This window comes from Temnothorax americanus, unplaced genomic scaffold (genome assembly GCF_048541705.1).
Source record: "Temnothorax americanus isolate GAGA-0224 unplaced genomic scaffold, ASM4854170v1 Scaffold29, whole genome shotgun sequence".
Classification (NCBI taxonomy): Eukaryota; Metazoa; Arthropoda; class Insecta; order Hymenoptera; family Formicidae; genus Temnothorax; species Temnothorax americanus.
In genome coordinates this window covers 2,350,719-2,363,806 of record NW_027509432.1, presented here as the reverse complement: position 1 = coordinate 2,363,806, position 13,088 = coordinate 2,350,719, and the positions used below count along the sequence as shown (strand labels likewise).

The 13,088-nt window shown below is 37.9% G+C and overlaps 1 protein-coding gene across 6 annotated transcripts in view; it reads left to right on the top strand.

Moving 5' to 3' along the window:
* LOC143899885 (uncharacterized) overlaps positions 1-13,088 on the top strand; it is a 71,038-nt gene that overhangs the window by 56,205 nt on the left and 1,745 nt on the right. For 5 of the 6 annotated variants that reach the window (XM_077410625.1, XM_077410627.1, XM_077410623.1 and 2 more), the window contains 5 exons: positions 233-449; positions 1,099-1,220; positions 1,607-1,783; positions 7,052-7,366; positions 7,943-8,194. In XM_077410625.1, coding sequence (XP_077266751.1) covers positions 233-449; positions 1,099-1,220; positions 1,607-1,783; positions 7,052-7,366; positions 7,943-8,194 — 1,083 coding nt within the window. Of the gene's footprint in view, positions 1-232; positions 450-1,098; positions 1,221-1,606; positions 1,784-7,051; positions 7,367-7,942; positions 8,195-10,054; positions 12,897-13,088 lie in introns of those variants that run through there. The other variant, XM_077410628.1, reaches the window with a different exon arrangement.

Sequence of the window (13,088 nt, the reverse complement as noted above, 5' to 3'; positions counted from 1 at the left end):
TTTTAATATTAACATAGGTAGTTGTCTCTTTTTTATTATTATTGCGCGTGTAACATCGTAAAAATATAAATTGAACTGTCAGAGAAGAACAGCTGTACACGTTTCTTGCGCAACGCTTCTTGGCAAGTTTTTTTCCTCGGAGAAACCTGCTCTTTAAATACTGTAGATAATTTTCCCTTTACATTGCTCTTAACTAATGCGCCATTAATTTCTCTCTTTCTCTAATTTGCAGGGTAAACAGGGTAAAATGAAGGAGATGTATCAACAGGCGGTAGCCGGAAGCGACCGCGTTACGAAGATAAACGCGGCGGAGGAGATCCAGCACTCGACTGCCCACGCTCGTTCCCTCAAAGAGAGATTCGAACGGGGCGAGCCAATCGCGGCCTCGGACGATGAAACTGACAGTAAACCGAAACCGGAGAAAGCCGACGAGGAGGTGATCGCAGCAGGTACGAAATTGACTTTCAGCAATTAAGTGACTTGCGAGTTCCGAAGACTTAGAGGAATTGCGAAAAGACATAAACGCCGAGATGGTAACTCGAAATAGATTCGACTGATGAAATGTCTGATCGAATATTTGCCACGTTACGATCACGAACATAGGAATGGAGAGAAATTACGTGACTATCCTGAAAATGCATATAAGGAGGAGTCCAGTCGCAATCAAAGATGTAACGTGTTTTCGTTGTTTGTGTCGTTCCGCGCCTCAAAGCTATAAATAGTTATCCGTAGTTGCTAACGAATAAAGGCACTTAATTATTTTTATTAAAAAATTAAGGATTCTTAAAAATTGTAAATATTAATATTTACATCTGCGCTCATTGAGAGCTCGTTCGCGAAAAACTCGAAAGAAAGCAACCTAGTATTCCTTATAATATATGAGATGCTGCGCGCAAAAACTCTACAGAATAGAAGACTGTGTTAAGAGGTCATATTTATTATTATTCAGCGGCTTTGTATGAGAAATTATTTTTGTTCCGAGCAGAAATAGACCGTTATGAGTTGTCGAATCGTGCAGAGTGAAAGTATCACCTGTGCTAATTGACAGTTTAAAGTTACGAGTGATTTATGATAATCTATGTTGGTCACGCCACACAGGTATCAGCAGGAAGTCACGGTCGCTCTTTTTGGAACTGGACGCCTCTGCAGCGAAAACAGGACGTCCCGTGACGCCAGTCCATCCAAAAACGCCAACCGAAACTCCACGACGTGCACGCGACGTAAGTTCAATTTCTTTTGTCTATTGTACATATTTATTTTATTAAATCGAGTTTCACGATTCATCTTTGAAATCATCGAGACATGAATTTGTCCGCTAAAATTACGACATAAAACTTTTATAATTTATAATTTGTGTTAACTTAAAAATTAATATCAAATTATTAAATAAAAATTGTACTTATTTCATGTAATTTCTACTCGAAGTAAGGAAAACATATTTTTTATTATGGACTGTTATATTGTTACTTATTATGCGATATTGCTCGCTATTCGAAAGCAAACGTATCTTGTTTTTAAACGAGAGATGCGTGAGGTTTCTTGCAAAACGCACACGCAACGTCAATAACGTCTAGTAATGATAACTTCCGAAACGTTTGCGAGAAAGGCGTTCATGGGCCGTCAAGTCTCAGACGATGTGGTGCGCAGCTCAGACACGACCGAGGAGGTCCACGTAGAAACGTCGGAAATTACGAACAAGTTCAAATTCTTCGAGTCCTATAAGGAACCGGAGAAACAGCGGAAGCAGTTTCGCATTACGCCGCCACGCGACGGTCAAGTCAAGGTTCGACCCTTCGACTTTATTGTCGTTGATTGATTCACGTTTCACTGTGTCAATCTTCTCTAACAATTTTATGCGTGCTGACTAATTAAATTGCCGTGATTTACTACATTATTTGGCGGAGAATGCGACTTCGCTTAAGAACTTTACTAACTTTGGAACTAAAAAAAATGTAGAAAATAGGAATAATTAAATATTCCGACTAAAAGAGTATGATTTTATTTTTACCTTAAATTTTTACCTTTATATTGTTCATTTAATAATGTTGGATTAATAAAAATAGACATTTATATAATTGTTACGATATATTAATGAAGATAATGCTTTTAACGGCTCTTTTCCATTTGTACTTTTATTTTTCGTACAGTTCTATATTTATATTGTATTCCGAATGCAGTATTTATCAATGACATTATTATCGACTTAATATAATCTTAAGAACTTTCGGATTATCGATAAAAAAAGTTGTAAAGATATCACAAAACATGATTTATATTATTATTCGCACGAGATATTAGTTTTCCGAGAAACAGCGTGATCTCATTTTCAATTAAGATAGGAGAAATGTTTGCACTCATGCGCGTTTGGCCGTTTTAAATTGCATCACGCCTTAACACCTGCATTTTTATGTACGTTTTATTTTTTTGTTTGTTTGATACTAACGTGGTTTTGTGTTACTTTCCCCGATCACATGGGGAAAGTATCCTTACGTTAAATAACATTTATTGTTTAACACAACTGCTCAAAGTTTTATCTAACGAGATACTGACTTCTTAATTTTGAACAAAAAATTAAAATTATTAAAATTAAAATTATTAAAACTAAAATTGACTATATCTTATACATTAATTAAAAGTAAACTTCGAGTTACTTTTTTAATTTACTAGAAAGTCCAGATCGCCGCGCTCAAGATCGAGTAACGAGAGGAGTTGCGTTCTCAACTCTTCTCGCAATTTTTTTCACACTTTATACGCAAATAAAACGAATCTTTCGATTGATAAAAAAGTAATAAAATCTTTTAAATTGTATCTTTTATAAATGACATCCTCGATATTTTCCAAGGAAGAAGATATTCCGCTCGCGGAACGCAATTTCAATTTCCGATATTGCACGTATACTTTGGGGATGAAATATCCATCATAGTTCGGGGAATAAAGCGTTCGTTATCTCGCATGAACGCACAGCAACCCCCTCGCGCCTTCCTTCATCTATCGGTACGTCCCCCCGGCGTGGGAGATGCGGGTTTATCGATAATTATCGTTACGCGATAACGAGTCCCGCCGCCGTTCGCGGACGCGGCTTATAAAAGGGGGGCCTCGTGCATCTCTCGGGAGTCCGGCGGCGATCGGCGATGCGCCGCGCCGCGGAACCCACGGACGCGACGAGTCGATTCCAACAAACCGGGGCTGTCCTTGAACCCCCTCCCGAAGTGGTCAGCGCAGCAGCAGCCATACTTTTACCGTTAGTATTCCTCCATCCTTCCATTCGTGAAGAGCAAGCGGGCAATACAAGCGGACCGGGCACCGGCGCGCGGCGGGCCCGGGAACCTTAACCGAGAGAGAAGGCGCGACGCGCGACGGGGCCCTCTCGCCAGTAACTTACACACACTCACACACACACACACACACTCCGAGGGGAGGAGGACACACACCGCCGGTCCCCTATCCTCCTGTGAACGGCATAGCAACCGGCTGTCGCGCGCCGTCCGTACGAACTTCTCACGAGCCGGAGAGAAGGAGAGCCTCCCTCGAGAAGCGCGCCGAAGTGGCGGACCGGACTCGCGCAGTTTGAACGACGACGCTCAGTCTCGTTCCGTTCGCCGAAGGGGCTTTAAAAATCACGGAAAGGTAATTATCGGTCTGACCAACATAATCGCGATCAGAAATACTGTGCTTTTCAACGCCTAGTTACTAGTTACCCCGAGATTTCTTCCGGACGGCGCGCGTTCCGGAAAAGCGACGTGAAAAGCTGATAAACTGATAGATCGTTAACGCCTGGCTGATGAGCGTTCCGGTTTGTAGTTAGCGATCCGCACACAGGCGATCAATTTGCACATTCTTCTTCGCGATCGATATAAAATCGGGTACTTCTGACACTCGGAATTTCGGTTGATTGGAAATTTTTGTGTTTGTGAGTGATGTATTTATAGAATTTTACTTATAGAATTGATATCGAAGAAATTTTCTGATATAATTAATTGAAAAGCAAGTTAATCATGTTTTGTGATTGCAATAAGATTTTTCGGGATGCCGTTTGGTTCAAGGTTTCTTCAAGGGAAAATATTGTGTGTTCTACTTTCCATAAAAAATTACACACTGCGTGTACATGAAAGTTTCATTTATTTCGAAGTATTACTGCGCGATTGAATTTTTTCAAGTAATCACGTTCGGTATTTAATATCTGACATTTTTTTGACGAAAATTGCTATGTTTGAGTGACGCGTTTTAATTTAATGCCGACGGTTATTCGCCCATTTAATTAATTATATTATATAAATCGCAGGTGTATTTTCAGAATACCGTACGTTTGTTAATCAATAATTCATGAAAATTGCAATCGTAGATCGTTCTATATTGAACGATACATCCTGATGTGCTCGGGCGCAGACACAGTGAAAATTGCGTGAGACTTTCATATGAAAGTTTCAATTGCCTCAGGCACATTTGGAGCGAACGATTAATATGATGTGCAAGCGCAACGTGTTTTCATCGAATTGTTAATTGCTGGTAATTGCCCTCCGTACGTACAATTGTGATTTCTTCGTCGTGCGACCGTATAAAAGCGTTTCCGTTGACGTTGAAGGAACGGACGTTCATTCGGGGGAGCGCAATCTCGCCGCGGCTTGATTTGCCGCTTGACGTGCCGGCAGAGGGATACCGTGTGATCAAATATCCTTTCTGGACTGGTGATTTTATGGAATTCCGCTATGGAAGTACTCTCCCGTAGATCCTCTCGACTCTATTACCGCAGCGCGAAATCCGACCATCAAGAATTGCGATATCAAGATGTTGCCACGCATTTTTTTTCTTTCATTTCGTCGTAACCGAAAACTATATCCTTCATGTTAGTCAATTTAAGTCAATTTAGAGACTCCTAAAAGCACGACGAAGATAAGTAGAAGAGTCCGTCATTTTAAGAGAATATTATACATAAATGCTCCTGCGATTGCGATCGCATTACTGATTTTAGTTCCTATTATTCTCAATTTTTATATAATTTCTGTATTATGTTCGCATTTATGGACTGATTTAGGAAATAACGACGTAACTCGGACGGAAACTCCTTAATTTTAGACTAGAAGCAGTAAACGCATAACTCAATAGAAACACCGCGCAAGAATTATCGGTTTTCTATTTCCTGTTTGCTTTCGTGACTGAAAGTCCTCGCTGGATTAATTTGAATTTTCAATAATTTGAATTATTGAATTACACTTATTCAATAATTATAGTTATATTTTTTCGGCTCTATCTTTCCAATGCAAAATAATTAAAAATGATTATCTAATGATGCGAAGAATGATAGAAATACGCATAATTTACATAGTTGTTTTTTCTATTCTTTTCCAGCGGAATCAAATAAGATTACATGTACTTATCATTTTAAATTTGAATTATTTTAATCGCTTCCTTCCAACATTGTAACGTGTTTATTTCACATTCTTAAGAATTTTGTTCTTCGCCGCTCTTAAGCTAAACGACTCGCTGCAGCGCAGATTCGTCGGCATAAGCGAGAAGCGAATGGACAGATCATCGCAAGTGACGGCAATTGGCCACTGCAGAGTGCGCGTACCGCTCTTGAACCTGTCAATTTATCGCCATTAAATCGCAACCTTGAAGCGTATCCCTTTCGCGTAACCCTTTTGTCTAACTAAAAACCGACGGCTCGTCGGCAGTCCCGGTCTCGTCCTGAGAGTCGCGCATCTAAACTGGGCGCGAGGGTGGTCTTCTTGAAGTGTCGCAAGACTCGAGCCACCTTCGATCGTTCCACGTGATCAGCAATCAGGTTTTCGACTTACCTGACCCACTTGGGTTCAGGTATGAACGCACCGGCCAATCGGAGGATCGAGAAGGGCCAACTCCCATGTTTCGAGAAGAATGGCCCTGTTTCGTGTAATAGGAATCCTTGTTGATACCGCGGTTGTCTTTGTTGAAACCTCGAAGTATGCGAATATTTATTTATGCACGTTGCATGACTTCTTCCTTTTATAATATTTTATTTTCCAGAAACACGTTGATTTTTTTAAGATGGTTATTTGAATGCGATTGTTTTTGCTCTGATATTCTATCCAAATTTCTGAAAATATTTATTACGTTTACTTCTTCCGTTACAACATAATATTTGCGATTAAAGATAAAGGATCTGTATATTTTTTACGTGAGATTTATAGTCGCACCACCCACGTTTAAAACCCTTTGAGTTGACTCATGCCGGAGGTGAAAAGAAACATTTCGGCCGTCGATCTCCAGCTTACCTGGGATCCCCCGACGATGCATCATGACTCAAACATTCGGTTTAAAATTATCAGGCGATAAACAACACACACGCGAGGTGTGTTCTTTTTGCTCATTATCTGTCCTTGCCGCCTTATCATGTAATCTGTCTACGAATTTCAACAAGATATGCAACGTGCAATAATTTCGTGATATTCGCAGTTTACAAAATTTCGGAAAGAACTAGACAGATTCATGCAAATATATAACATTGAAATAAATATAATATGTAAAAACTAAATGCATAAATTATTAATAATAAATAAGTAAATAAATATAATCTAATTTATTTTTCTTTGACGAAAGGGTTATTTTACACATCTCTGAATTTATCGACTTCAAATTGAAAAAGTATACGATTTAGAATTAGCATAATATTAGAATAATATTGTTTCTAATATATTTTCCTCGAGCTTCACGGAAATATTTTTTTTTTTTAATAATAAAGTTTGCATGGAAAATTTGTCGAAGAATTTGTCAGTTAAAAATATATTTTTTTATAAAAAAAATTAATACATGTGCGAAAATAAAAAAACTTTTATTTATCACGAAGCATAACATCGTTCGACGTTATTTTATTAGGTATAGGAATAATAATGGCTATAAATTGTATCAAATTATAAATCTTATCAAATCTGCATTAAATTATTTAGAATAAAAGAAATTAAGATTACCTACTTTACTTGATTATGGGAACGGGATAATAATCAAATAACGTGATTTTTTTTTAATATTTTATTATTATATATACGCGGTTATTAACACGTACTTTCTTTCGCAGATGGATTCACCGGATCGCGAGATTTACCGCGATCCAGACGTGATCAGAGCCGACGACAGGGTGGACGAGGTGGTGCACACGGACACGGCGAGGAAGATGCTGTCCATCTTTCGGCAGATGGAGGAAAACGCGTCCAAGGAAGAACTGCCGGATGGTCCGAAGCCCTTGAAACGCTTCACACCGCCTCCCGAGGATAAATTCGCCAAAGCGACGGCCTCGGATTCGGAGGAGGGCGAGGACGAAGAGGGTGAGGAGTCCGACGGTGACGAAAGCGCCGAGGATAGAGATCCCAACTACGTTCGTGCTTCTGACAAGGTTTGTGTTACGTAAGATTTTTTATTGCCGAGAAATTGAAAGGAAGAACGGAGGTGATAAAAGACATAAAAATATGATTGAAGGATTAGAACAATATAAAAGTCGCATAAACTCATATAACGTCGGATTATAGTATAACAATTCGAACTGTGAAGATGATCTTTCCAAAGCTTTCTATTTTTGTGGATATTATTTTATATTTATTACTTAAAATATCTAGCGTTAAAATAAGCACAGAGAGAATACTGAGTTATTGGATTTAAATTGTGAAATTTTTTTTAGTTTCTCTTTCATTCTTTTCTAAAAAGTTGTCTTCAGTAGTTTTCACGCCTCAGATATATATAATTTCCTGCGCTTTAATTACTAAATAAATTAAGATCCAAAGTCCCGAAAGTTGTCAGAGCGGGACTACCCAAACATGTTATTAGACGGCTTTAAAAAGTCGGCACGAACTTTCGGGGAGGCCAGGTCGTTGTCCTGCGTTCATAATTTCGTGAAAGCAGCTCTTTACTGCCGATCGGCACCATGGCTTCGCCCTATAATTCACGAAATCCTTTTGCTTGTTATCGAACTTAGGTGGAGGACGAGTTCTTGAAACAGGCGCAGAACGCGGCGCGCGCCAAGACCCTACGTGCTAAGTTCGAGCATTGGGAGGAGACCGACGGCAAGGTCAGCAATCACCATATCGCCGAAATGGAGATAGCCCAGGGTACGGGCGAACAGTCCAGCATAGAGTCGGCGAGCAGTCTCAGAGCTCGTTTCGAGTCCCTCGGCTCGCAGGCCAACGAGTCTCCGCGCGCACCGAAGGTCAAAGTCAATCGATTTGTGGTAAGTACGTCTTCTCGATAATGTCTTCCACACAATCGCGCATGTTTCCTCGACTTAGTCCAATATCCGTGTCGCGACTTGTCGTTCGTGTCATCATCGCTATTCTCCCTGCATTTAATTAGTCACTTCACGCCATCATTTTTTCTAATTTTCAACTAGCATTGTTTAAATTTGAAGAACACGTCTTTGATTCTTTTTCTTTTTACCGTTACAACATGCTTCTCTGATTGACTTATACGTTTAATCCTTACAGTGGGCCCGTGAGGTGTATTTTACACCCCAGGTATTTTTTTTTAATTAGTGTTCCGGACTCATTTCAATACAGAACCGATTATTATTGAAAATACATTAAAATTAAAGTTTTAACCTATCAATATACTTTAAGATATGTGCAATAATGAATAATATTAAACAGAAAAAAATATTAATTGGTTTAATATTTATACCTAACATAAATAATATGGGGTGTAATTTACGCTCCACACGTCCTTTCACGTTTAAAATTCTCACGCGCCCACTGGAGGAGTAATCGTATTAGTCAAGTATTTGACAGAATTAAATGTCTTTCCCGATAAATTTCCCTTTTTGTTTGAACGACTCGGCATTATAAAGTATGTGCATGGTGTGATTTTGAATTGTCATTCTGCCTGTGCTTATCCGTTTTATATGTTAAAACCATAAGTGTATTTTATTCGTCGAGAGCAGTGTTTATGTATTGCGTTAAAAACTTTTAAACGAATGATGAAATATAATATTTTTTCAATTAACGTTCCATTTGGACTAAAAAATTGCAGCATTTGTTATTTTATCGCAATTTAAACAATGCTTGAAAAAAATGCACGACCGAGATTTTATTGTATTTTACTTTATTTGATGTGGCTCACCTTTTATGTAACGAGGGTTTATTTTTGCACTCTTTATTAGCAACGTACACATGTACATTCTACAATGAAAATTAATTATTGCTTATAATAATTTAATGCGCTAATTTTTCGTCTCGTATATTTGATGGATTCTGCGAATATATAAATTCATGTTCGATCTCGCTATATTATTACAACTTTTTATGGGACAGATACGATAATTGTTTCACTGTACTGCAACTTCCAATTTGCAATAAAATATTGTAATTATAATGTTAATATATAATATATAAGTCACGATTGGCAAATGTAATATTGTAGTATCGGTAGATATTTTTAAGTTACTTATTTGCTTAGTTTTAAATATCCGCAATTGAAACACGTTAAACTATGGGAATTACGAATATATATATTTTAGAACAATAGTAATGTTCTAAACAATGTACATAATTTAAAATTATCGATCGATTTATTACATTTTTTAAATTCTAAAATTATTTTTTGTAATGAAACATATTTCTGTGCGAATAAATTGTTGATACGCTATATAAAGAGCAAATTTAACATTCAAATTTACTCGACGCAAAGTTAATTTTTTATTGTTCACAAAGTGAAATAAACGATGTAATTGCAATTCCGCGGTTAAAAATGATAAAAATAGCCCGATAGCTCAATAAAAGAAAATTAAATATATTAGGCAAAATTTAACGTATTCACGTTCCATTAAGTTTCAATTAAAATTCCATGTGCATCGGCGTTTTTTTAATTACCTTTATTTCTTTACTGATTATTATCGAGCATGATTGATGTGATTATACATTTATTCATTCTTTTTATTTGGCGTTATTGTTTTGACATTTTTTTCCTTTTTCTTCGTTTGAAATCTGCCTGCCGATATTTTTGGCCGAAATCCTGCCCGCTTGTGTCGTGTGGTAACGTAAAGCGAAAGTAATCACAAAACAAAATCAAGTGATCTTCTTTTTGTGACGCGGAGCAGTAAAGGAAAGAGAGAAAGAAAGAGAGAGACGGAGGAAATACACCTGGATTAATTCGATTGCGAGGAGGGTGAGAGGAGGAGAAAAAGGAGCAGGATCGATGGAGGAAGGAGAGCGCCGTTGGGACAACCGCGCTGGAAAGGCAGTTGTTTTTTTTTTTTAATCTCGTGCATTAAGCAACGGCAATAAAATATGTTCGGTTAACGTCGATTATTGTAACGACTTTGCGTTTTCTTAGGGATGGTTTTAACACACACTCGGCGTTATGTTCGTAATAGCAAATCTTAGCCCGTAGACTGTATCATATGTTATGTGTTAATATATTATTGTACTATGAGAGTTCGCGCGACTGTCGGATCCGTCGAGCGTTTCGTCCAAATTGCCAATTATAAAGGAGGATAAACGCTTGAAAAAAGAAAAAGATCAATTCCACAGACAGATGGCGATAAACCGTTGGCCACAGTATGCTGAGTCACGAAAAAGAAAACATACGAGGAATTTAATACATATTGATTTGCAGATTACGGGACTACGAAAAAAATTTTGATCTTTCAATCATCATTTTTTTTTTTCCATAAAGATCTACATTAAGGAATAAATTGAATTGGACAGCTGCGAAATTTCATTGAGTAATAGGAATCATGGCTTTAGCGGAAAGCGGAGATATTTGTTACGCTGAAACGCTCGACTTATCCTTATAGACATATAACAAAAAGAGAGAACTTTATTGTCTACTAATTTACTTTATACATAAAAGACGAGCGTCCATCTTTGTGTCGTACGTATGTCGGTTACGCGGCTTTATCGTCGTCGTGTGAAGATCCTATCTTTAGAAGAAGTGTAAAGTTTTTTCTACCGACATACGTGCGACGACGCTAAGATCCCCTGTAAAACGCCAGATGGATTCGCTTTTAAGCAGTGAGATTCGTAACGATGCGCATTCAATTTTTCATAACTTAATGCTATTCCCGTGATACGTCATCATTTTGTTAATTGATTGAAAATTTCAATGTAACTAAATGGGCATAGTTAAGCACTTCGATATTTTAACTCTTTATTATTAAAACAAAGTTCGTACGAACATGTTATAATGACTATGCAGTGTGCCAAATTTTATTAAACGCTCGAGCGATTTTTTCAAACCGTAATTTCGTTTTGAACGGATTTAAATCTTTATGACTAATGCAATTACTACGTATATAATGTGTCTTAATTTTTTTAATATAAATGATTTGCTTTAAAAAAAAAATACGTAAATAAAAATTGAAATGAGAATTATGACAAATCTAATATAAATTATTAGAGAATAATTGTGTATGAAATATGCTGAGCAAATATGAAAATAATAGAAAATGAAACTGTCACAGATCGCGTGAACGACAAATATTATTTTGTCTCGTCGATATCGTACGCATATGAAGCGACTAACGGATTTGAAATTTTCATATTTCGCATCGTTACGATCTTCCTCTACCGCTTTAGATTTCTAATTTTTCATAAGTGCCAAGTTTTTCGTTGATACATGAATGAGCGGAGAGACAGAGCGAGAGTAAGAGCGCGAGAGGGAAAGAAAGTGCGTGAGAGTGACGAACGAGAGGCGAAAGGTAACGTTTCCTCAAGTTTAACGGGTGAGATAAGGGCCTTGAAGGAATTGTCTACAGAGGAAGGGCACTGTTCCAGGGCCAACTAGCGGTCAGGACCGTAGCTATTTCGATCGCTTTTACAAATTTCGAATCTTTTTACAGCTTAGCGCGATGGTACGGTAGATTTTTATACTCGAAAAAGAAAAACGGAAAACGACAGTTTCGTTCTCGTGTCGTCGCGTTCGAGCCTGCTTCCGCATTTGTGATTCGAAACTATTAAAAAATATATATTTCGCGAGCGCGCGTTATGTATTTGCATCTATTAGGCACCTGTGCAATACGAAAAACTGTGACTACGTATTTGTTGTTTTATAAAAAAATTGCAAATATATTAATCTTAATTGTATTATATCTTAGATACGTTGCATTATTTCTGAGTAAAATATTTTATCATCGATGGCTTTATCATTTTTTTTTTATCACGTCCGTCATTTTTTATACTTTCCGCAAGATCGTGTAAAATGTTACCGTTTCGCCGCAAATTCGAAAATAGAAATGACATTTTCGCGCTGATGCTGCTGCTGCTGCTGCTGCTAGACGCGAGAACGTCGTCGACATAGAGGCACACGATGCCACGCTCGATACATTTTATACTTCCAGAGAAGAAGCATGGGGATGCGAGTGACCTCTCGGTCGCAGAATATCAAGGTAAAAACGCTGTCGCGTTCCTCGAGCTCGAGTCGAAGGGCCCATTTTTAAAAGAGAGAGCATTGTACGAATTTTTTTAGACATGTATCTAAGTGCTGTAGAAAGAGAGGAAGGAAAGATCGAAAAAAAATGTATATTCTCGACAGCGAATACCTTCACCGTCTTCCTTTTTTTGTTTGTGCAATAATAGCTTCCGTTGCGAATCACAAATTACGAATTTATTTAAGAGATTTAAGAGAGATTAGCGTGATTTATATAGCGGAAAGCGTTAAGCTGATTCTAATTTATGAAAGAAAGATCCGCTCCGTTGACCGAGATCGTCGACGGAGACGATCTCGCGTGATAAATTGCAAAGTCCTTGTTAACGGCCTCTCGAATTCTTCTGATTTGTATAGCATAGATAGCGATAATACTAGTTCACACTGCGTCTTTTAGCGTATCATTTCTATTGATGTATAACGATCTTGTTCTGTTTATCTTTCACGTGTAACATTTATTACGATAATACACAAGTGATAAATAAAACAGGTGCTAAATCTGTATCGTAAAGAGAGGAATGGGGGAATGGTGGAATCAGCGGGGGGTGGCAAGGGGATCTCTCTTGGTGCGAGAAGCGATGCGCGGCCTCTCTTCCGTCTTCTTCTTTGCGTGGTATATGTACATATCTCCCCTTAAAGCATCTTTCTTTACACGATCCATCATACATTCGGCAAACACAAATCCCCGTTATCCAGTCGTTACCGCG